The sequence below is a fragment of the Triturus cristatus genome, chromosome 2_2, assembly GCF_964204655.1.
Source record: "Triturus cristatus chromosome 2_2, aTriCri1.1, whole genome shotgun sequence".
In the NCBI taxonomy this organism is placed as follows: Eukaryota; Metazoa; Chordata; class Amphibia; order Caudata; family Salamandridae; genus Triturus; species Triturus cristatus.
In genome coordinates, this window is record NC_140582.1 from 1,046,949,156 (window position 1) to 1,046,974,103 (window position 24,948).

Below are 24,948 nucleotides of genomic sequence, written 5' to 3' on the forward strand. Positions count from 1 at the left end.
GGTCCAATGTTATCCTATGGGAGGCAGGGGGGCATTGGTTGGTGGCTGCTGACTAGCAGGCCACGCGGCTGTGGGAGCTGTGCTCCTGGTCACTTGCTCAGGGCAAATGGGCAAGTAGATAGGTGTAGAAGTTACACTGCCAGGGCAACTAGGGCAGCTGGGTGCAGGGTGCTTGTGAGCCTTCGGGCGCTCAATTGATTTCAATGGGAAAGCTCCTGGTTGGAAAAAGGCTGCAAGCTCGGGGACGAAGATTCTTCAGGTGCCACCACCACTTCAAGAGGTAAGTTGGGTAGTTGGAGGATAGGTAGGTACCCCGGAGTTGGGCACAGGGGGCCGCAGGGCGCCGGGTGCAGGGGTGCCTTTTGGTGTTGGGAAATCTTACCCTCAGTTGATCGCGGTTGGGGGGTACCTGGTTCTGAGGCTGCAGACGTCGTCAGGAGCGTCGAGGGAAGTCCTTGGGTGCCGGACACGGGGGTCACAGTCGCCGGGGGGTTGTCCTCGTGGTCTTTGTTCATTGTGGCACAGGCCAGGTTTGGCGGGTGCGAAGTGTGCAGGGTTCGCGGTTCCGGGCTGATGCCAGGGATTAGAAGCCGATTTTGAGCAGAGCCTCTGCTCAACGGGAGTCCCAGGTGCTTAGAGCCAAAAGGTAGCCAGGTCCTCCAGGGTTTGTGAGGTTGCTGGCCACAAGAGGTGCCGGGATGTAGCAGGAGCAGGTTCGAGGGTCAACAGGCCGGTAGGGCTGGGGCCAAAGGAGTTGGTGTCTTCCTCTTCTTAGCAGCTGCACGACAGGTCTTTCTTCTTGCTCTTCTTTGCATTTTGGAATCTGGAATCTGTGAAAGGAAGGTTTAGGGTGCCCCCAAATACTAGATTTAGGGGCGTTACAGGTAGGTAAAGGGCAGGGACCAATGGGTCCCTGTCCTGGGGTGGGTACACCCCCTATTCTGCCACTCTACTGTGGGAGGGGGGCAGTAGCCTAGTCCTGATTGGGTAGGGCCTCCCATCTTCAAGATGGCGAGTGCCCGGAGATGTGCTTCACCTCGCCTCCCCTACCTGAGGGGTGGGGTGGGCAGGCTGGCACATCCCCTGTTCTTATTTGGGGTTTCCGGCCAGGCTTCCCACCAGAGTGGGGGCTGCAAGTGGCCTGGGGAAGCTCACAGAGGCGGCATGCCTTTAAAGCTTCCCCCTGTCCATCCTGGGGGTGGAGACCTAGCACCCTGCCCAGGATGTGCATTGTTGCAGGCACAGGAGAGCAGGGGGCTCTCCAACCCAGGGGTCCAGCAACATGTCTGCTGTGTGGCAGCCTCTCAGACCAGACGTGGATTGTAGGTTAGGTTTCAGGGGGCATCTCTAAGATGCCCTCTGTGGTGCTTGGTACATTAAATCCCACACTGGCATCAGTGCGGGTTTAATGTGCTGAGAAGTTTGATACCAAACTTCTCAGTCTTCAGTGTTGCCATTATGGTGCCGTGGAGTTCGTGTTTGACGAGCTCTCAGCACCATGTACTCTTAAATGGCAGCACTGCACTTACAGGGCCCAGGAATGGACCAGGGTACTGTAGAGGCACAGGGCTCATGCTCCTGTGCCCACACCACTGGCATAGGACACCCAGATAGAGGGCCGGCTGATGTATGCCAGGGCAGTGTAGGTGGTGGGCATGGCACACAGGGATGTGTGTCATGTCGACTTTGTTTTGTCTTGTACCCAGACAGTCAGCCTGCAAGGGCAGTGCATGTGTGTTAGGGTACAGGGCCTCTAAGGGTGCCACAATGAGTGCTGCAGCCCTTAGAGGCCTTCCCTGGTCACAAGGCCCTGGGTACCATTTACCAGGGGCTGACATGTGGCCAGGGTTTGCCAATTTGGGTTTGAGGTTTTTGTAGGGAAGGAACATAGGGCCTGGGGACCGGATTGGCAGGAGTCCAGGGCACACTCAGTCAAAGTACATTCAGCAATTCAGCAAAAAGTGGGGGCATACCATGCAAGAAAGATGGCACTTTCTCACTGCATGGTTCAGAGGTGCCCCGAAATAGTAGATTTAGGGGCGTTACAAAGGTGTGCAGGCTGGGACCAATGGGTACCTTCCCTGGGTGTTTACACCCCCTAGTATGCCACCCTCCAGTGGGAGGAGGCATAGGGTCTTCCTGATTAGAGGGGTCCCTTCATCTCCAAGATGATGGGACTGAAAGGCGGCTTTCACTTCGCCTCCCCCAACATAGGGGTGGGGTTGGCAAAGGTGGGCACACCTCCCTTCCTGGCTAGGTTTTCCCGCCCGTTCTCGGGTCCAAACTAGATGTCAGAACAAATGGGAGCCAGTTGCTGATAGCATCAAAAGGTTGTGGGCAGCTAACCCAGGTGGCAGTTCTTTGAAGCTTCGAGGACCCTGCCCATCCTGATGGAGGAGGCATGACACATCTGCCCGGGATGTGCTTAGTTTCCAGACTACACAGAGCGGAGTCTCTGTACCCAGGGATCCAGAAATATGTCTGGTGGTGGTAGACTGCTGGGAGCCGGTCAAGAAACATAACAGAGTTGGTCGTTTTTCAGGAGGAATCTCTAAGATACCCTCAGAGTGCATTTTCCACTAAATTCGACACTGGAATGCCAGTGTGGGTTTAATGTGCTGGGGAGTTGGATACCAGATTTCAGTAAAGCCATCATGGAGCTGTGGAGTTTGTATTGACAAAATCCCAGCCTATGCATTCAAAATGGCTGCACTGCACTTACAATATCTGTGAATGACAGACACTGTAGGGGCATAGTGCTCTTGCAGCTATGCCCTCACCTGGGTATGGTTCAACCTGCCTTTAGGGCTGCAAGGCCTGCATGAGGGGTGACTTACCCAAGCCACAGGTAGTGTTGGTGGGCATAACAAACATGAATGTGTGCCATGTTGACTCTGCTCCAAAACACCCAGTCTCCATTGGCAGGGTGGGGGTGTTAAGGTGAGGGGTCTCGGAGGGTGGTATGATATATGCCGCAGCCCTCAGAGGCCCTCTCTGGTCACCAGGGGTACCTTTTACAGGGACCCCAGAGGTGTGCCAATTGTAGGTACAAAAGGTACAGTTTTAGGGAAGAACATAGGTGCTAGAGCCTGGTTAGCAAGGTAGCAGCACACATTCAGTCAAAGTTAGCATCAGGTGTGTGGCAAAACTACCTAGATTTAGAGGGCAACCATGCAAAAAGGGGCACTTTCCTACGAGTTGATAGGTATGTTTGTGAAATGTAAACGATCAATGAAAAAAAGTTAGAAAAAAATAAAATGATTAACTGCCAACATTTCTAATCTCATCAGCAGAGAAAGGGGTGCTCTCCCTGAAATGGTTACAATTCTAAAAATTGTCTTCATCAATGTTTTGTTTCTTGTCCAAAAATCATCAAATCTATAAGTAAACCACTACAGAAGGCAGTTTGACTAGGTATGGGTTGGTGGTTCCTAAACTCCTCAAGTATCTGGCCGCTGTGCTGCTGCAATGAAATACTTGAATATATGAATAATCCCCACACTATTACGGATGCTCACAGCCAGCCACCGCAGCAAGAGGCACGCTGACTTTCTTTGGATCCATTAAGGTCCTTATTAAGGGTAAGCATATTAGAATCCAATTGCTGTATGCCCCAATCTGCCAATTTGGAGTTGTGTTAAGTACCCATATGGATAGAGGTTTTAGTTTCATAATGGAAGGTGTGGGGGCATCCCCATCAAGTGGTGTGGTATGTGTAATTCCGGCCAGCACCAACTCCTCCGAATTGCTTGGCTTAGCACATCACTTGCAGAGATTCCAATGAAAACAGCAAGCAGCTCTTGTACATGGATTACTAACATGTATTGTTAACACACATAACCTGCTCAATCCACTCTCTACCAGATTTTGTGCTTGACCAGATAGGCCCAGTGTTCTGTAATGATGCTTAGGCATTCTTTCAATGACAGCTGCCCTAATAGCAAAGAACTAAAGACATTTGTGGGGGCATACATGAATTATGTAAACCAATAAGCGGCTACCATATCATCAGATGAAGGGTCAATTACGGATTTGGCGGCAACTTCAAAAGACAAACTCCTTGTCCCATAGTCAGTTCAGGTTGCGATTATAATATGCATACTGCATGGTTGTTATGCCCCTCTTTCAATAATCCCAACATGCTCCTTGGGACTCATATTTGTCAATAGTCTGTTTACTGAGGGACTTAATTTGTTTTGTAACCAAGGCTGATTTTGAGTAGTGGTTAAAAATCTTAAGCTTTTGAAATCAACCTTCTACCAAATACAGTGCTATGCTTCAATTGTTTTTATTAAGCCAAAAGGCAAAACCAGAAGGTTTCTTACCTGAGAAACACTGGTGAAATCCGAGCCAATGGATCTATCCATAAACTGTGTACCATTTATTGAAACCTATGCAGGAAAAAATAAACAGGTTTCAGAAGATTTCTTCTTCAGCTAATCATAACAGATCAGGCGGAATTAATTGCTGCAGCACTAAACTATGAAGCAGACAACAAACAATGGTCTGTTCACACAATTTTGAAAGCTCAAGAGTTAAAAACAAATGCTACATATGAAAATCAATCCTATTTAGTGGAGGGCACAAAATTCATCCACAGGATATCAAAACAAGGAAAACTCCCATGAAATGTTTTACCGCGGATACCTCGCAGCATCCAGACACAATTAAAAATTCACCCATGTGTTGAGACGTTTTAAGTATCTTGGCCATGTTACACATCTGATAGAAATAAAAGAGCATAGGCTTTTCAGCAGGAAATTATTTTCTAAATGAGGAATGTTACTAAAGTAAATCTGCTTCTAAACGGACTAGTAGACTTCCTGGAAGCTCGAGGCATTTTATACAATGAATGTCTGCACTTGCTAGCTTATCACACAACTCAGTGACAACTCAAAAATAAAAAAAGAATTGAGGAAACAAGGAAGCGGGTAGAAAAATCAAACCCAAGAAAACGTGCTTCTAATAAAAAAGAAAATACAGAGATGAGTAGGACTGAGGAGGAACCAAGATAGTGGACAAGTCTCCCACTCGCACCCAGACATCCACCCATATTCTTGCTTTTAAGGTTTCCTCACATGACACAAGTGATGGTCAAGGCATTGCAGAGAGACGTAGCAGAGGGATAACTGAAGACTCAGATTGCAGCATTTTAGAACTACATGGCCTGGAACTGGCATGACAGCCGAGATGGCCTGCCACCTTGGGATTATTTTAAAATGTATGGTTTTAAATTACTGTTTTTGAAACAAAAATATGCTAAAAGCTTGTTGTGTTGCGAACTATATTTTTGGGTACTAGAGTTCAACGATTAATATCTCTTGGGGGGGAGGGGGGTCTAGACGGTACTGCTACTAAAGAACCTGCTCTTTGTATGCCAAGAGTATTCTGATTGCATTTTGTGATATGGTTTACATACTAACAGCAAAAGAACCATACAACCTCTAAAGTAATTCTTTAAATCTGGAAGCCCATGGTTTTCTTTAATGGTTTAGGTTCCGTAATGCAGAAATATTCACTCAACTGAAACAAACAAACTAGGCCACCAATATACTTCTATTTGAGCTAAAAGGTCAAATCAGTTGAAGACGTATGGTCACAGAACTGAAGCTGCATCACTTTCCCATGGTGCAGGGTGTGGGTCCGAATGCGGCCATTAAGGCCGGGCCACCACTATTGTTACCCTATTTTTGTACTTACTCATTGTGCCGCGAGGTATTGTGCCAGCATAACTAGGGCCATTGGTAAGAGAAAGTCAAACGCCATTTCTGTGTCGGACAATGTGCGTTTAATGTCTGGCACCAATACCAACTACTTGACTATTGGAATGAGTACTATAAACTCAGAGATCGAACATGTGGTGGGAGCACAGGGAGTAACTAAGAAAACTTTGTTGCTTGCTTCAGCTAGAGATCCCACCCCTGAGACTTTGCCAGTTAGCACGGATTCAGGGCATTCACTGGGAGGCCCACTGGGGGATGGCAACCAAATATTAAGTAATCCCTTCGCTTGTGTGGGAAATCTGTAAGTCAGGACTGAAATTGCACAGATACACCTAGTAATGGCAAGGCTCCAGGTAAAGATTCTGTGGGATCTCTCTCAACCAAGAAGAGCAATGCATGCCCGACACTCCCAATTAAAACAAGTGCTAAGAAATTACCAGCTGCAATCAAGTTGTTTAATAATTTGGTGGATTGTTTCCCAGAAGAAAACAGGCATCTAAACGTGTAACTTAACGAAGGTCTACTTTCACAACAAGTTTTAACCTTAGGAAAAGGTACAGGAAAGTTACGTAGCATCAACATTAAAAAAAAAAAAAAGGAAGATACCCTTCTGATCTTGCTTAATCCTGTACGCTGTACTGAAGGGCATAGACTTAGCATCGAAAGAGCTTTCACACAATTTATTTCCAAATTCCCGGACCTGCTTGGTCTTCGAGCCCAGGGCCAACACAAGGCACTTTTATGTGTAAGGGCAGCTCTGCAACTGGGAGGGGCCGCAAGAAGATTCAAGCAGTTTTAATAAAATCCAACTAACATTCACAAGTTGTAGCATCATGCAGCAAGCGATGTGTTCTTCCCCTCCTGCTGTTTCTGGCTATAAATTACTGAAAGATCCCTGGCCAGTCCAAGCTCAAGTAATTCCAAGACGTATGACCTTGCAATTCCCTCTGGCATGTAGCTCCTTTGTGGCTGTGCTAAAATAATGTTCCATCTTACACCCCAATACAGGTTTCCTTGAACTGGGCTTGCCCGGAACCGAACTTTAAGAGATGGTTCTTACCCAATGCCATAACTAGAGACACTAACAATGCAAGACACTTTGCGCACTGCAATTAGAGATTTCTTCCATATAAACAATCCCCCTAGACAAGACACCGGCAAACAAATGGGACGCGTTTAAAGCTGTGATAAGAGGCCAATGCGTGAACCTCATGGCAGCCCTAAATGGAGGGGGAATTTAAAGAACTAGAATGGACACACAAGACTAATCCTTTGCTCATACTTCAAAGACAAGTTATGGCTTTGAAGGGGAAACTACACGTGATCTACTCTAATAAGGCGGAACTGATTCTATTGCGACTCAAACTGTCTTCCTATGCACAGGGCAATAAAGAGGAGCACACCTAGCGCGACAACTTCGGGTGAAAAGAGAAAGAGAGTATATTGGGAACATGAAGGACTCTAGGGATGTGCCGACAAGACTAAGCTGGGAAGGCGAAAATCTTCAGAGACTTCTACAAGTCTTTATACACAGCTGACCCACCCAACGCGCAATCGGACTATCTCGACACAGGAGAACTCCGACAAGTAACAACAACCCAGAACGAACGCTTAAAGGAACCCATAACAGAGGACGAAGTTCGACAGACTTAAGGGGGTCTGAAATTACGTAAGGCACCAGGACCAGATGGTCTGACCACTCAATTTTACAAAACTTTTAGCGCTGAATTAATTCCTCAGCCGACTTCTCTTTTTTTTTCTCCAAAAGTTTTTATTGAGCATTTTAACCAAATACATGCTAGCTGCGATCACATTAACAGGAACATAGTACCAATCCCCTGTTAAGTCAACAATCTAATGGCATAACAGTTTATCACATTGCGGGGATCGGCACAACTCTGTATCCGTGTGTTTGTTCATCTTATGTTACATAATAGGCGAGTCAAATAGTCCCAAACCATTGTGTCGCTCACCCTCACCACCCCTCTAGAAAAACAAATGAAGAACAATAACGAAAATTGATAACAGTGGTCTCTGGGTCAGATATATGTGTCCATCGACTTTTTGCATTTTACCGGTGGTTGGCTGGTCCAGCAGGATGTTTCCTCGATTCAAGGCTAAAACTGAAAGAGGTGCATGTCACGTAATGAAGATGGGCAGAATGCCAAGGGAATGCCTTTTGTCAGATAGGCGACCAGTGGGCCCCATTTAAATTTAAAAAAATTATATTCACCCCGAAGGTATCCGCCATCCTTTCCACAGTCAGAATCCTCCAGAGGCGAGAATGCCACAGAGGGCAGGTGCTGGCCTTTTTTTTTTTCCATGCCACTGCAATCGCTATCTTGGCCGCTCCTAAACAAGCCCCCATGATAGCTCTATATGCCCTGGTTTAGAGCTCTAGCTCTTGGCCCCTCAGGCCCAGTAGTGCCCCCTCCATGGTGGTCGGAGAGGGTATCCTAGCATGTCCTTCATATGTGATAGGATCTCCTCCCAAAACGGACGTATCGTCTGGCAATCCCACCAAATAGAAGAGAAATCTCCGAAGAGACTGCAGCTCCTCCAGCACATGTCTGAAGTCTCTGGGAAGATTTGAGTTTGGTCGGATATAGGTACTGATCAAAGAGAATCTTATAGTGTGCCTCCCTCAAGTCTATTGACTGGCTATTCTTGGCCATGTCCCTCCACAGGCGCCTCCACTCTGCTTGTAATATCCCTCTCCCCACCCATTGATCCCATGCCTGCATGTACCGGGTCTCGTTGCCTGTATGGTACTGAGAAGAAGATTGTATAAAAAGGATATCACCCCCCTCATTGAGCCCACCCTCTGCACAAATTCCTCTATCGGGGTCTTCTCCTGCGTAGCAGCCTCCCGTACCTGGGGTTGTAGTGCCCAATGTTTTAGCTGTAGGCAACTGTCAAATGTTAAAATATAATAATTATGAAAAAGGTCGGAGAGCATCAGGGACCCTCCTTCCTTCCAGGTATCGAAGGGACCCTTGTGAAGCGCCGGGAGGAATGCTGGGTTAAAATGGATCGGTGTGTATGGTGAGGGGAATGAGGACCAATCTATGGTTCGACACCTCATCCGAGACCTAGAGTGTAGTGCGTGTGCTCAGATATGCATTTGGCGGTCTATCGCACTTGGGTTTCCATAATAAATCCCAAATTGTTCTACCCAAACTTGCCCTGTCCATGTTGAGCCAGTGCTTTTCAGATTCTCTTTTGGACCATTCTGTCAGGATTCTTAACTGGTCCGCTTTAAAATATAGCTCAAAATCGGGAAGTACCACTCCTCCCTCACTTCTCGGGCGTCGCTGTGTGTGGAAGGGGAGCCGCGCTCTGCTGTTTTGGCAGATAAACCTAGTAATTAGGGTGCGTAACCTGGGCAAAAATCCCCTCTCCAGGTCTATCGGTAAGGCCTGGAATAGATATAACATTTTGGGGAGAACAGTCATTTTGATAACATGGATGCGACCCAGCCAGTATATGAAGAGTGTTTGAGATCCTGTTGGATTTGCAGCAAAAGTGGGGGGTATTTAGCTTTAAATAAGACTTCTATTCTTGGGGTTAGATGGACTCCCAGATAGTTCAATGAATGCTTGGCCCATTGGAGCGAGGTGAGTTCCCCAAGCCTGGTAGTTTCGCCCGACTGACAAGTTAATTTTAAAGCCAGAGACAGTCTCAAATACCACCAATTCCCTTTGTAGCGTTTGTAGTGATTGCGCAGGGGAAGTGAGGGATAACAGCACATCGTCCGCGAAGAGGGATATCTTATGTTCCTCGCCCCCAAATGGAATCCCCCGGATATCTGCCGCTGCTCTGAATCGAAGCGCCAAAGGTTCGATGCTCAGGGCAAAAAGTAAAGGTCAGAGCGTGCTGTCTTGTCCCCCTTTCTAGAGAGAAGAAAGCGGATGTGGTCCCATTGACCTAGACTCTAGAGCGGGGAAGCACATAGTTCGCCCTGACCATATCAATAAACGGCTTGCCGAACCCAAAGTGCTCTAGCGTGAGAAAGAGAAATGCTCAGTCTACCCTGTCAAAAGCCTTCTCAGCATCCAGACCCACCAACACCGCGGGTATCTTGAATTTAGATGCTTTCTAAATTAAATGTAGGGTCCTACAGATGTGGTCGTGGATCTGTCTGCCCCTTATAAAGCCCGATTGATCAGGGTGGATTAGACTGGGCAGCAGATCTTCCAGCCTCGCTGCCAAGATTGGAGAATATAGTTTGCCGTCCAGGTTCAAAAGCACTTTGGGTCTGTATGAGGCGCAACTTTACGGGGTTTTCCCGGGTTTATAATTTTGACCGAAATAACAGCCTCCGCCATAGATTGCGAAGTTGTTGCGCCTTCCGCCATTGCATTAAATACATTTTTTAGTTGAGGGATGATGTCCGGGGCCAATCTTTTGTAGAAGTTGGCCGTTAAGCCTTCTGGACCTGGAGATTTGTTAGGTGTAAGTGCCGCAATCACCTTACCCACCTCCTCCTCCGAGATGAGGGCATTAAGAATGTCATTGCAAGACTGGGGGACCTGTGGAAGCTCAAGCGATTGTAAGTAGCGGCGCAGTTATTCGGGGGGGGGGGGGGGGGGGGGATATCCTGGGGTAGATTCAGAATGAAGACTTCTGTGATAGCCCCTCGCAGGTCCTCCCGCATTAGTTTGTCTCTCGTCAGGGAGACTGGAAAGCACCATTGTGGTGCCCTGGAAGCGCCCTGTCCCCAGTTGACGCTAATCGTGACTAGGCTATGGTCAGATATAGAGATCAGTAGGATTTTTGCATCTTGGAGGGACCCCAGTAATCCAAGAGTTATAAAATTATAATCCAATCTTGAGTACGTTTGGAGTACATGAGAGAAGAAAGTAGTCTTTGGTGTCCGGGTGTGCGTGCAGCCATGCATCTCGTAACCCCAAAGCTTGTATAGAGTGTTTAACAGTTTTAGAAAACTGCCTGTGGGGGCTGTGTGTGGATGGGTACTATCTTTGTCTGCCTGCCACGTGAGGTTGAAATCCCCCATCAGTATTATCAAGCCTTCAGCAAAAACCCCCAGCATACTAAGAAGGGAAGACAGGTAAGCTTGCTGCCCCTTATTAGGTGCATATGCAGATATGAGCATACACCGCCTTCCTTTCAGCAGGCCCTTTACCATGATAATCCTCCCCTCCTTATCGGACCTTATGGCTTCAGGTTGAAATTTGGCGGGGTTGTGAAAGAGTAAAGCTACCCCCCTGTGCTTCGTGGTTGCCGATGACCTGTAAATTAGAGCAGAACTTTTGTGGCGCAAACGTAACTCTTCCTGCTTTAAGTGAGTTTCCTGCAGGGCAACCACTTCAAAAGAGTGATCCGATAGATATTTCTAGACTTTTTGATGTTTAAGGGGTGAATTTAAGCCCTTTACATGCCAGGAAGCTTTTGCGACCGACATAGTTCCCATTTGACCCCCTCCTGCACAGGCTTGACTTGCAGCCACAAGCTCCCTCCCCCTCCAGGTTCAACTACTAAAGGCAAAGACATGGTTCCTTCACATCCTGCAAACTCTTTTTAAGCCAATGAAGCTGCATCCCCGTGGACCCTAAGAAAACCAATTTCGTCCTCCATAGCTCCCCCTCACCCGCCCACCCAACAGTTAACAAAAGTGAATAACCAGAACCTGTGCTGGGGAGCCGGTGCTCCCTTTACCGTAGAGTCTTGGGTTATAGTGTTCAAGCTGTAGGGAGTCCGGGCCAGATCCAGGGCCCGGGCTGATCTTCGAAATCACAGCTCGATCACCCAATGCAATTTGTATGTTCGCGGAGTACGAGACTAGGTGTTCACAGAAATATTAAACTCATCACCAGACCTATCAAAAACCTCAGAGTGAGTGCTCCATACTGTGGCATACTCTCTGTCGAATTCCCCCCCCATCTTAGATCAACATTACCAGGCAGTCCAGGTGGGATACTTCTAGTCCTTAGAGTGGCGACCCTTTGAACTCACGTGCCACTGTGAAGATTTATTGCTCTTTCACCTTGGAGAAGCCTCCCATCAGTTCCTCTGACCTCGGTGGGAGCCCCACGAGTCGCAGACCTTCCTCTAGTTCCGTAACATGCTTTGTTTTACCATTTAACTTGAAGGCCAGGCCAAATGGGTAAGTCCATCTGTATTTAATTTTGTCCGCTCTTAATTTCGTGGTGAGGCGTCGAAATTTCTGCCTTCTAAGAAAAGTCACGGGCGAGATCCTGGTAGAGGGAACACTGAAATCCTTGAAAAGCAATCTCATCCTTCTTCCTGGCCGTCTGCAAGATGGCCGCCTTCACTTTAAAGGAGTGAAGCTTTACCAGAACATCGCTCGTGCGTCGCGGCTCTCCACCGGGCTGGGGTCCTACTCGATGGGCTCGCTCAATCTTTATCTTCTTCTGGTTTGCCCCCTGGATTTCTGCGAAGAGACCTTCAAGAAACGCCAGGTGAGTGGTGGGCATCCCTCCCTCCTGCGAGCGTCGGGGGTTCCACTCGCTCACTTGTCGTTAGTCAGTGGCCCTGTACCTTTCTGGGCACTCGTGTAGGTGGGCTTTCCAGTGGGGGCCCTAGCTCCCCCTCTGCTTGCTGTTCCTCAGCTATATGGCGAAAGCCATGTCAGAGTCAGGCATGTCACGCCTGGGCACCATTTTGAAGTCAGGCAGGGTTCTTCTGAGGTTCCACGCTGTCTTCTTAGACCCCCAGATCCCACAGGCTAAAAAGAGCTCAAAAATCTACCCCACCAGCTAACCTCTTTCTTAGCGGGTGGTGTGAGGGGGGGCAAGATTCTCGCGCTGGCAGACTGTATCTGGTGCTGGCCATGGTCAGAAGGATGCAGGCGGGCGCTGTCTGACGCACATTGATGTCACGGCGCTCTTACTGTGCCCCCACTTCTCGCCGCCACTTTCCTAGCCCCGCAGAGGGAATGTGCATCGCAGCTCATGAGGAACGTCGGCCACCCCGGTAGGCGCCCATGAGTGTCCCGGGCGCCGCCATCTTGCGGACCAGGTCGCACCACACCGTCAGCTCCAAACACGAAGCAAACTTGACTTTTAACACCGCTCACCCAGATCCGCTGACTCTACATGGGTTCCCTCCCACTCTGCTCCAGTTTGTGATCGATTGCACTCAGTTTAAACCCTGGGATCAGCACTGGGCCGCCGGAGCAGAGGCGATTCACGTCTACTCTGCTATCTTGTCTGGCCACACCCCCGCGACTTCTCTTTTTAACCACATTGCGAGCACTAAACAGACAACGCAGTCCATGATTGGGGCCCTTACTACAGTGATACCCAAAGTAAGGAAAGATCCGCAACAATGCGGTTCCTATCGCCCCATAGCACTGCCTAACCTCGACGCAAGATTATTCTCTAAGATATTGGCCACTAGATTGGAGAATATGATGCCGGATCTTATTCATCCGGATCAATCAGGCTTTATCAAAAATAGGCAAACATGCGACAATGTTCATAGAGTGATTTACCTTATAGAAAAAGCATCCAAAAAACAAATCCCCGCAGTGCTAGTAGGCTTAGACGCCGAGAATGTGTTCGATCGAGTGGACTGGATTTTCTCTTTCGGACCCTTCAACAATTTGGCTTTTGTGATGCTTTCAGAAATAGAATTGCGGCCAACTTTGCAGCCCCAAAGGCTCAATTTGACACTTACAGAGGAGGTAATGCAGGGCTTGGTGGCTTCCACACCCTTCCAATGGGCCAAGAAAGACTTAACATTTTTAGGAATAAGACTGACACCCAACATTTCAGGATTTGCCGCCAACTACCCACCCACCACCCTCCTGCAGCAGCTTCGAGCAGACCTGAAGAGATGGGCGCCTCTCTATCTTTCCTGGATGGGCAGAAACCATGCCGTCAAGATGGTGGTCCTCCCAAATTTCCTGCATTTATATCAGAGTCTACCTATTGATCTCGATAGAAACTTCTTACAAGAAGCTCACTCAATGTTAAAGAAATTTATATGCCAAAATAAAAAGCCAAGACTACCATTTACTCTCCTCAGGAAGCCCAATGATTAGGGGGGGGATTGGCGCTCTGATCTAACCCTATATTTTAAAGTGGTGCAACTCTGCGTCATAGTGGAATGGTCCCAACCTGAATCTGACAAACACTGGTTACATATGGACCGTGCGATCGCAGGTATGGGGATATGGAACTTATTATGGAAACCAAAGGCACCCCCACCAAAACGACTCTTAAAATGTGGGATAACTTTCTCAAGCAGGCTGAGCGGACTTCGTTCCCCTCCGCGTTCACCCCCATACACTACAGTCCAGCCTTGCCGCCTGCTTTAGATCCAGGCCCGTTCGACACATGGAGTAAGGGAGGTTGTCTCACCATGTCTGATAGTTTCCATAATTGGGACATTTTAACATTTGAGAAATGCCAAAGGGAATTGCACCTACCCAAAACAGAATTTTATCACTATATACAAATACGGCATTGGGCTCTGCAGTCTGGAATTAGAGAAGGAGCGACGAGAGTACTCAATGCTAGAGTGCTTTGTGAGGAGGGCAAGCACGGCGAGGGGGGGTGATTGCTTTCCTGTACTCTCTTCTACTGCACACACTACCTTCTAGACGTCCGAGACATCTTGAATTTTGGGAACATACATTAGGCCAAGGAATCTCAGACACACAATGGAAAGCCCTCTGGGAAGGACATAAAACGGCACAAATCACTCGCTGGGTCAGGTTGAGGCTCATTATAAAATACTATACAATTGGTACCTTACCCCACAAAACTAAAGAAGATATTCCCTAACACGTCAGTTTTGCTGGAGAGGATGCGGCCTGCTGGGAGACTTTCGCCACATATGGAGGGATTGCCCAACCGTCCGTCCTTTCTGGTCTGAAATGCTGGCACAAATTAAAGAGATACTAGGATACGCTATCCCCGCATTCCCAAGCTTTGCACTTCTTGGCCTCAGAGATTCAGAATTGCAATTTCAAACAAAAGCGGACCAGGCCTTAGTGTGGTTATGTCTCGGGGCTGCCAAAACGGCAATCGCTGCTGCGTGGAAATAAACAGAAGCTCAGTCTCTTACACAATGGCATGCTCCACTATGGCAAGCGCCAACCATGGAACGGATGAGCGACATTTACAGGGACGAGTTCAAAAACGTCGAATACTCGTGAGGTCCATTGGTTAAATTTGTTTCGAAAGGCCTCCCGTTGACAACCTGCCACACAAGAGTCAGAGCTCTACACCTGTTCCTATTTTGACCCAAAGCTCTTAACGCCATTAGAACACACTTCATAATATGCCCAGCATGTACCAGGACACCCAGGTTCCCCAAGGTCTTAGCTAGTTAGGCTTTTCTCTCTATTCTTGTTTCCCTCATCATTCCTGTCTGTCCCTTTCTCTTTTGGTTTTCTTTTTTGTACCAATCTCCGCCTTGGATTTGTTCTCCTCGTTTTATATAGAATTTGGGACTGCCCAGTACACCAGGTTTAATCTTCAGAGGTAATCCTATTGCTCTCCCTCCCCTACACGCAAATGAAAGCAACAATATACGCAAGACTATCGGAATAAGGCTTGGTTGGGGGGGGGAGGGGGGGTTATGGAGCGATGGAAGGGAGGTATTTTAGGAGAACATATGTCATTTTACTGCTCATAATATATCCAATTATACTAAGGTTTTTTCTGGTAATACACAGACTATAAGGAAGATATTGACTCAGACTATCTGACAGAATCTGATCCGGGAACGAGTGACAATAGATGCTGAAGAGTACAATATACTTGATGTATTGCCATGTTTATTTCTTAAAGCTGGAAGAATCAGTAAAAATAAGTTTGACAAATAATGTTCCGTCTTTACACCCAAACCATCTTGAATCTGAGCCTAATTGAATAACAAAGTCATACACTGGCTTAGTACCGCTTTTACAAATCTTAGCTGTGGTGCTCTTAGAGCTATTATTGGTGACCATAGGGTGTTTTGGATAGGCAACAGCCCTAAAAAGGAGGAAGGGACTGCGTGGTCATAAGTTTGAGATACCCAACTAGTGGGCCATATACTACATAGGACTGTCTGACCATGAACACCCCAAGTACAAAATACAGGTTGATCCATTGGGCTTTTTCTAAACACCAGACAAGTCAATTAACCCTGCTTCCCTGAGTTGGGTAGGACCTAGGCCATTTATCATTGACACGAAAAAGAATTTCCATCTTAGCAGAGTTTGACTGAATGGGCTGTAAGAAACCATAGCACAAAATAGAAGTAATGACTCTAGGTAAATGATTTAATAAGCTGAAATAGAGTAAGATCAGAACAAGCCATATTGATATAGATCCCATTTATCAGATTAGTTGCCCCCATCGTCTGTATAGCACCATGGCTCAATTGTCAGATCCTATCCCCCAGCTGTATAGTGCTCACTGCAACGCCAATGCTGATGGATCGAGATCCCCTAATATTTCAAAAAGTGCAGATCCGATAGCTCCTGCTAATCACCAGAGCTATGAGAAGTACTGAGCAATGGAGCATGCATCACTTCAGCTGTTTCAGATTTGAATCTACTTTTCTGGCACATAGCTGCCATTTCTAAGGAGCTGAATGATGCCAACTGGGGTAATAGGATTTTTAACCAGTCCTTAGTCCTCTCAAGGCTGGAGTACAGATGCACCACCCTCACGGGGCTTACCAAAATCTCAACCGCCCCTCTAAAAGCCTGCTTCAACGCCGCAGCAAGACTCCCAACAGGATCTAGGAAATTTGACCACATTTCACCTCACCTGAAAGCACTCAACTGGCTACTTATGAAGCTTGAATCCACCTAAAAATGGCATGCATCACACAAAGCGCTTCACCACAATACGCCCCAGTACCTATCCCAAAAACTTACCTTATCTGGAGGAACCAGACATTTTAGGAGCGTCGATAACTTCTGACCGAGCATTCTCCGGAGCAGCACCAAGAATATGGAACTCACTCCCTCCTTACATCAGAAAAATCTCCTCTACTCCTCTGTTCAAAAGAGAAGCAAAATCATTCCCGATTTGCAAATTCCTCCCGTAAACTCTCACAGGATCCATTCCAGTTCTACAACCTTAAACTCTTCTTTTCTCTCCCACTAAGGCCTCCCTCTCCCCTATTACCTGTTGCTCAAAACAACTTTGACGCATGTGCCCCTCCGATCTTTGTCAAAACATGTTGATTTATGTATTGCTTTATTTCACTACTTGTTTTATTCGTTCTGTGCACTCATTGTAAAGCACTCTGATACCCTACCCTGGGTCTGGTCCGCGCTATAGAAAACTCTAGAAATAAATAAATAAATAAAACAACCAGACTGTTTATTTACAGGTGAAGTGTACTAGTAACCTATATTAATGGGTTCTACTCCGACTACACTAGCCATCACGTCAGCATCTGGGCATCACAATACCGAAATGGTAACCTTATTAAAAGTGGGCATGGCAGGCAAGATAATTAGAACTTTTTAGAATTCAGCCTACTTTAAGATAATCTTCCTATCACTTGTCATACCCCTGCTTATAGTACTGATCAATTCTTAAATCATAATACTTTTAATAGAGGAAATGTCTTAACAGTGGAGTCCCTTGATCAAGCATTTACCAGAGAACTAGATCGCCTAAATGGGGAATATGTCGTAGTTTGGGGTTAGAGACTTAAATTCCCAATTGTGCCCCATCTCTAATGATGTTGTGTGTTGCATAGAGGATAAGACGGCGGAGGATCACTACCATTTTGAACACAATCTAGGAGTGATATACTAAATAGAGCAGGAATGCGTTAGGTTTGGCCCAAATGGTAAATGTACATCTTCAATCAAGATAAGGAGGGGTGTTAAACAAGGCTTTGTTCTGCCCTTCTACCTATTCAGCGAATACATAGACGAACTTGACACATATCTGCTGGAAACACAGACCAAACCACCTAGGGAGAGAGCCAGGAGACTCACAGTTCTGATGCACGCTGACAAGATGTTCTTATGTCAAGAACAGGGATGGGCCTTCAAAGGCTGTCAGGCAGATTTGTTATGTTTATGGATGATCTAGGACTGTACATCAACAAAACAAATGAATTACACTGGACAGTGCTTGGAAAACCTACACTGCCTGCATCAGTCTCAAACATCACACAATACCTTTTTGTCAGAGAAACAAAATGAATTTTCAGGTTATATCGACCCATTAACGGGCTAAACTATGAAATTCCATGGTCCTCAATTCCATGAATCATGACAATTCACTTGCACCTACAGCATCTGGTGAGAACTGTCCCTCAAATTGGAATTCAATACATTTTTGCATAACGTCAAATGGCCTTTTAAAAAGTAAGTACATATCTATCTTACTCTGTTGGATACATATGCCTTTCAGGGCGGATTTACACACTGTACATTAATTGGGCTAGTTTGACACATACTGTAACATTATATATTTGTATGTGAGCCCATTAGCGATGTCGGCATGTTCTGAATACAAATTTAAATTCTGTGCTGCCTACATGGTTTGTTTTTCGATTTTCAACTCAAATGCTTGCATACCTAATGGACATTTTCACACATGTGGTGCCAGACTACATTTCTCATAATGCTCTCAACTGTACGTCATGGCTATGCCCCCTCCAGGACTTGCCGACTTATATTCAAGTGAGGCCCAGGCCCGATGCCTGTGTCCTCGAACCTGGCGATTGATACGGTTCTCTTCAGGCTCCCTCTAGGTATGCACTTCTTGGGACTATTCAGTGTCTTTTCTGCTGCCGTAGCAGCATGTTTGCATTGATTGATTGTGCCATGCTTGAAATTTAAACTTTGATGTTTACCGCCCTTATGGGTCAGTGTTTCAGTAACACGAATGGCCCTTTTTTATGCAGTACACATATTCCAGTTGACCTCTGACATGCTGATAATGCTATTGCTTGCAAGACAGCTTTTTCCATCTTTCTTTCTTAACGTTGTAGTACCATAGAGCCTCATTCACTACTTCCTACTCTCTCCTGCATCTTCACAATAAGACAGAGCACCCCGAGTCCCATGTCAGGGTTCCTGAGTTGAGGCACCACACCAGACTATTGCGGTTAGGCCCTTTTTTTTTTTAAATGTGCACCGGTTTCTGAAAGAATATCTATACACTGCTATAGGTGTATGCATTTTACCCTAATCTAGGTGAAATGTATATTAACAATAAAGTTGATTCCTCTTCACAACAATTATTTCGGTGACTGGTGGAACTAATCTACTGCTTGAAACTGTAACCTAGCTCTTTGAATTCCTTTACAGGCTGACGGTGGATCCCCTCTGAATTTGCCAGTGGACCACTGCGCTGTTTTGTATTATTTTAGTTTTAGCAAATTTTCTGGAGCAGAAGCTTTTTTCTCTTTATAGGTCCTGAATGCCAACACATTCCACCTTCGGGTAATATGGCAGAAACATGTGGACTTTTTTGATGACACATTCAAGCAGGTTTAATCCACTCCTGTCCTTTGTTGTAATCCTCACCCAGGGACGCATGAATAAAAGTGTACGTGTACCCAGTAGACACTTTTAAATTGTTCTATCACTTGTTGCACGCTCCGCTTTCCTCACTACGTCTCAGCTCACCTTAGGGTATCTGCCATATCTCTAAAAACTTCCGTAGAGCACCTCCTTCATAGTGAGGGAGTTGTAGCCCGCACTGGAAACAGCTGTCACGGTGCGAGGAGATTCCGATGATGAAGCATGCCACCTTTGGCAGGGGAGGGAAATAATCTTTAAAAAGGAATATCCCATTACAGTTAGGTTACTTTTGTTTCTTTCTTCTTGTTGAAGACGCAGGCGTTTGCGTGTTATAAGAACTGGTGTGGGCCTTCAAGAGGTCAGTCTACAGATTTGTTGCGTTTATGGATGATCTGGGGCTGTACACCAACAAAACAATCTTTTTCTATGTTTTGTGGTCATCAGCAAAATAATTTGTTATTAAAAGGAGAGAGGGGGAAAATTAAGTAAGGAGCACTCTTGGTCCCCCCAGTCAAGGTAATGAAAACAACGAAAGTGTGCCTTCTTACGAGCAGAGCAGGCATGAAGAATCTTACTAGATTCTTCTAGCCGAGTGCCTCCCCGGTGTGCTTCAACGCCAGAATTACTGCAGAGCTGGATCAATTGGTTGAGTGACTGTGAAAGTGTAGGTGCAGTGATTAAAATGAAGTGGTTAAAAATGTCTAGATTGTGTCCAAATAAACCTTTTGCTAGTTGGCCAATCAGATACGCTAACGCTTGGGGGGGGCCAAGTGGGGCCCAATGATGAAGCATGTCACCAACTAGGTTGGTGAGTGAGCGCTTGTTTAAAAGAATCTAGCAAGATACTTCATGCCTGCTCTTCTCGTAAGAAGGCACACTCTTTTTCATTGCCTTCATCATCAGCAAAATAAGCCTAGACCCTTTTTGTCAGTGGCACTAAATTACAGTATGTTTCTACCTTTACGTACTTGAGCATTCCATTTGACAGTAGGAGTACTTGGAAACATCTGCTGAGGTTGAGATCTGTACTGCTATAGCAGACTACTGCATCACTGTTTAAATTTGCCACCAAACTGAAGTCATCACCTTTGGAGGCAAGAATTAAAATCTATAAGGCAAGATGTAATGTGGGCTCTTTCTACGGGGCAGGTATTTGGGGGCTTTGTGATTCTGCACAGCCCCATATCGGTAATATTTTCTGGCGTAGACTGATTTTACTACCTAGGAGCGCACCGGCCTGCGCACCGGCCTCAATATTTAATGAAGAATTAGGCCTTCAATATCTAGGAGATTCCCTAAAGGCAGCTCTGACCCGGTTATGGCTTTCGGTTTGGTCCAGGCTGGAAGCTTTACTTAGTCAAATGGTGATAACCAATTGTTTGAACCTAGGCAAAGCTTATAACATCAAATGGCTGTCCAATGTGAAAGCCCAATTGTATTCAATTGGAAGGCCAGATCTAGTTGATAAGACACAGAATCTTAATCCATCTACTGGAGCTGCAATTAAAGCTGAATTATTGGATCTCCTGGTAAGAGAAAGAGCAGCAGTCAAGCTCGGCAAGAAGATACTGGAAGCATACATCCCACTGATCACGAACAATCTCAATTGCACTTGTTCTTATTTTTTTTTTATATAGGGCTCAGAGAAGAAATATTTTACTGCCCCTGCAGAGAAATTTTAATATCAGACTGGCTCTACATTATCTCCAACTGATAAAATTCACCACCTCTCGTATTTTGTTCTTTTTCATGCATTGCTAGTGAGAATTTGTTTTTGCACTCACATGGTTTTACTGTAAATGGGTCACTGCTGATTCATCTGTAAATGGGAGGACCTGGTGTGTGTTCGCACTGCTTACATAATATAAAAAGGTACATTAGGAGATGATTGTCTAAAACTTTAGTGGCAGTTAATTTGTTTGCAAATTTTGCATGTCCTACTAATTAGTTGCCGCCAAGTTGATTATTGGGTGCTGCGAACTGCCGTTCTTCGCATATGGTATATTGGGGAGTTCTTTATAACAGTACTGTCGTCTAGGATGGAGATTTTAATATATAGAGAATTTATGTTGTGATTTTATACTGTGATTTCAATGAATCAATGTATAATGAATGAATTTGTATGTGTTCTTTTATAGTTTAACCGAATAAAGATCTTCTTGACTAAGACCAAATAGTAAGGAAGAAAGCAGACATCCCTGTCTAGTACCTATCTGTATTGGAAAAGGTGAGAAAAAGCAACTATTAACCATCACCAAAGCGGTGCTCATCTTCTATCCTGGTATTATTGACTAATTCTGGGAAGAGTCCAAAAGGTGTTGAAGGTTTTACTTCGGAATGACACATTTTTTCAGTCAAGCGCCTCTTCAGCTTTTAGTGACAGCGGAATGTTGTCTAGGATTGTTATATGTATGGTTTTATCATGTGCAAAAGCTTTTTTTTGTATTGCCCCCCCACTCCTTGTCACAAACATAAATCCAGATTCATCTGGGTGCATCAGTTCCAGCACGATAGGCACTAGTCTTGCTGCTAGAATGCTTGTAAAGATTATGGTGCCAAGTTAAATACGGAGATTGGTCTGTACAAATTCTAAGATCAGACTGGGAACTTTGCTTTCCAGTCCTCCCAGATCGGTTCTTTATCCGTTCCATTAGTACAGTAAGGCCTCACCACCATCATTTGGTCTCCCTCTGGAATGTTAATCACATCTGCTATTGCAGCTTTGATATACCTCACTTGCCCAGAGAGGAGTGCATATATTAGACACAGTGTAAATATTTATCCAACTTTCAGCATTAGTCATTGAGCAGCCGGTGTCATCTGCCACAACCTACAGAACCTCACACAGGAATACCTACAATAAACTGATCACAACTACCCCATTTTTTGTACGGCCAGACAACAGATAATTATAGGAATCCACTGCATTATGCTTTCTTCCCCCATCCTACAATTTGACGTTTTTATACATTATTGGTCAAAATAGAAAATAGGTTGCACAATGAAGCAAAAAACTATAAAACCTAGGTCATGAAACTCAAATCAGAAGGGTTGTTTCTATAAAGCATCCCACATTTCCTTAACAATGAACTTAATATTGTAAAAGTGCTAAATTTAAGCACCAGCATATTTATCCAAATGTGTATGTTTTCAAAATATATACTGCAATATTCCGGACCCACAGAGTTCTGAAGATGCAAAATATACCAAGTTTAAGTACTCAATCAAGCATTACCCCGAACAGCCACACACAGCCACACACACAGCCACACACACACTCCGTTAATTACTGATTACCAGCCATAATTCCACATGGAATATAGTTAAGTAGGAGCATTCAAGTTCTGCCTCCTTATGAACTGATCTTGTTAACATAACGGCTATGGGGGTGGGTCTCAGGGGGAAAGGCCCTCGACTGGTTCAGAAATTATCTAATGGACTGAACAACCACAGTACGAGTTGGCACCCGGGCCTCATGCAGTTGGTCGGTAAGCATAGGAGTCCCTCAGTGTTCTATCCTAAGTCCTATGCTTTTTAATCTGTATGTGACCACTCTGGCCAGGGTGATCAGGTCCTACGGTTTTGAAGTGGTGTCATACGCTGACACGCAGCTACTATTTACCCTTGGCCCTGATCCCTTTGACATAATGGTTTGTTTTCATGAGCCGTATTGACTACGGTAATGCCCTGTTAGCCTCCATAAATGAGGAGCACTACTCCAGGCTTCAAGTCTTGCAGAACACAGCGGCTAGACTAATGTCAAACCTTCCTGCAAGAGCTCCATCAGTGCCTAGTTTGAAGATCCTCCATTGGTTCCCGATAAAAAAGCGTCGCTTGGCCAAGAAACTTGGTTGGTATCAACCAAATAGGACACTTAGGTCCAGTTCTAAAGGTCTTCTTGCCCCTCGTAGAATCCGCACCACTAGAAGTGGCGGTCGATCTTTCTCCTTTCTCTCCTGCATTTTGGAACAAACTGCCATCTCATCTCCTTTCCATCACGGACCACAAGCTTTTTCGAAAAAAAAATCTAAAAACCTAGCTATTCGACCAAGAATAATTTCTGCTACTCCGAATGTCAGTCTCCACGGAGTTTCCGCTAGCGCCATGAGACCCTATGGTGATCTGTGCGCTTAATAAGTTCCTCTGACTTGACATATGCTTCCAAAAAGGAAAAACCCTAGTCTCACTCAAGCATGTCTCAATCTATACACAATCCATGGTCACGAATCGACTTTTGGCTAGAGGTTAGCACTCATGTGAAGTCTATTCAACATCTTACTAGAAGGTTCTCTATCAGTCACCTGTTCTACTATGGAAAGAATTCCCTGATACGCATTGTTTTACATATGTGTGGAAGCTGCACCTGGAGATGCTATTAAGCACAGTATTCTGTGAGAAACTGTATAACTAAATGCCAATGATGGACCAGTAGACTAGTGTAAGCACAAAATGGGAAGCCTTTAGGTTGGGGCCAGGGGTGTCTGCACGGTGAAACACAGTGAAAGCCTGAAAACATTACAAAGTCATCTGAGCACACGCAACAAATTGAATGAGACTCTTACAAGTCACAATCTCTTATAAACTCGAATGCCAAAATCGTGGTTAAGGTCCTTGCCAACAGGCTACTTTTGATGGTACCAGACTTGGTACAGCCCGATCAGTCAGATGCTGTGCCCATCAGATTCACGTCCCATATCCTGTGAACAATCTTGGCTTAAATCAACTGAACCTGACTTGAAGACGGTAACTGTACTATTAGATGCAGCCAAGGCATTAGATTCTTAAAAATGGAACTTACTATTCCCTTACTTCGCAAAATGGGAATTCCACACCGCTTCATTGACCTAATAAAGAATCTTAATTAGCCCCCTCAGTGCAAGTCCACACAAATGGTTTTATCTCCAGCGTAATAGAAATAGCGTAAAGTACCACAATGAAAGCCCATCTCCCCATGTTATTAGAGTTGGCGGTGGAACCACAATATTCATAATCTGCTCAGACTTTTACGAGCAGAAACGTATAGGTCAGAAAAACACTATCACGTTCATCTACAGGCGAAAAAGATCAATTCTTGGAGTGACTGTAAACAGACACTTACGGAGTTGAAAAGACAGACAATTGACAGCTTGGCAAAAGAAGCGATCAAGTTGCTTAAAATAAAAAATGCAGCCAAGATTCTGTAGGCCTTCTGTAAAAACATTTGCTATCCTTATGGCAGGACCACTGACACCAACTATTAGAATAATTTTATTTGCATGGAAAAGGTCTATTACTCCTTCGCAAATACCCACATCACGTAAAAACTACAGTGGTTCTTTGAAATCTACAACACTGATTTACTTAAAATTTCACCAATGTATTGGCTAAGTGGCTGGAACCGGTTCTACCGCTAGTAACTGGCTCAACCAATCCAATCCTGGTTCATTTAGGGCAGGCATCAGACAACACAATGACTAACAAGCCATCCAGTACGCTTAGGGGATATAGGAAAATGGGAGGCTAGCAACATGTACACAACTGATAAAGTTCATATGAATGAATTTCTCAGGCAAAAATGTGTATACAGTAAAAGCGTTCAGTCACTGCTCCTCTTTGCATTGACGGCTACATCCCCTTCACTCACAAAATGCAGAAACATATACCTCAGGAGAATAAAATTAAACCGATATTCACAAATGACAATGAAAGAACTGGGCTTCCATGTGTAATTTGCATTGACAAGGTTCTATAAAGTACACTGAA

At 45.4% G+C, this 24,948-nt stretch overlaps 1 protein-coding gene across 4 annotated transcripts in view; it reads right to left on the reverse strand.

The window, feature by feature from the left end:
• FAM193A (family with sequence similarity 193 member A) overlaps nt 1-24,948 on the reverse strand; it is a 489,141-nt gene that overhangs the window by 422,971 nt on the left and 41,222 nt on the right. For all 4 annotated transcript variants that reach the window (XM_085642531.1, XM_085642534.1, XM_085642533.1 and 1 more), the window contains exon 2: nt 4,326-4,391. In XM_085642531.1, the coding sequence (XP_085498657.1) occupies nt 4,326-4,391 (66 nt within the window). The remainder of the gene's footprint in view (nt 1-4,325; nt 4,392-24,948) is intronic.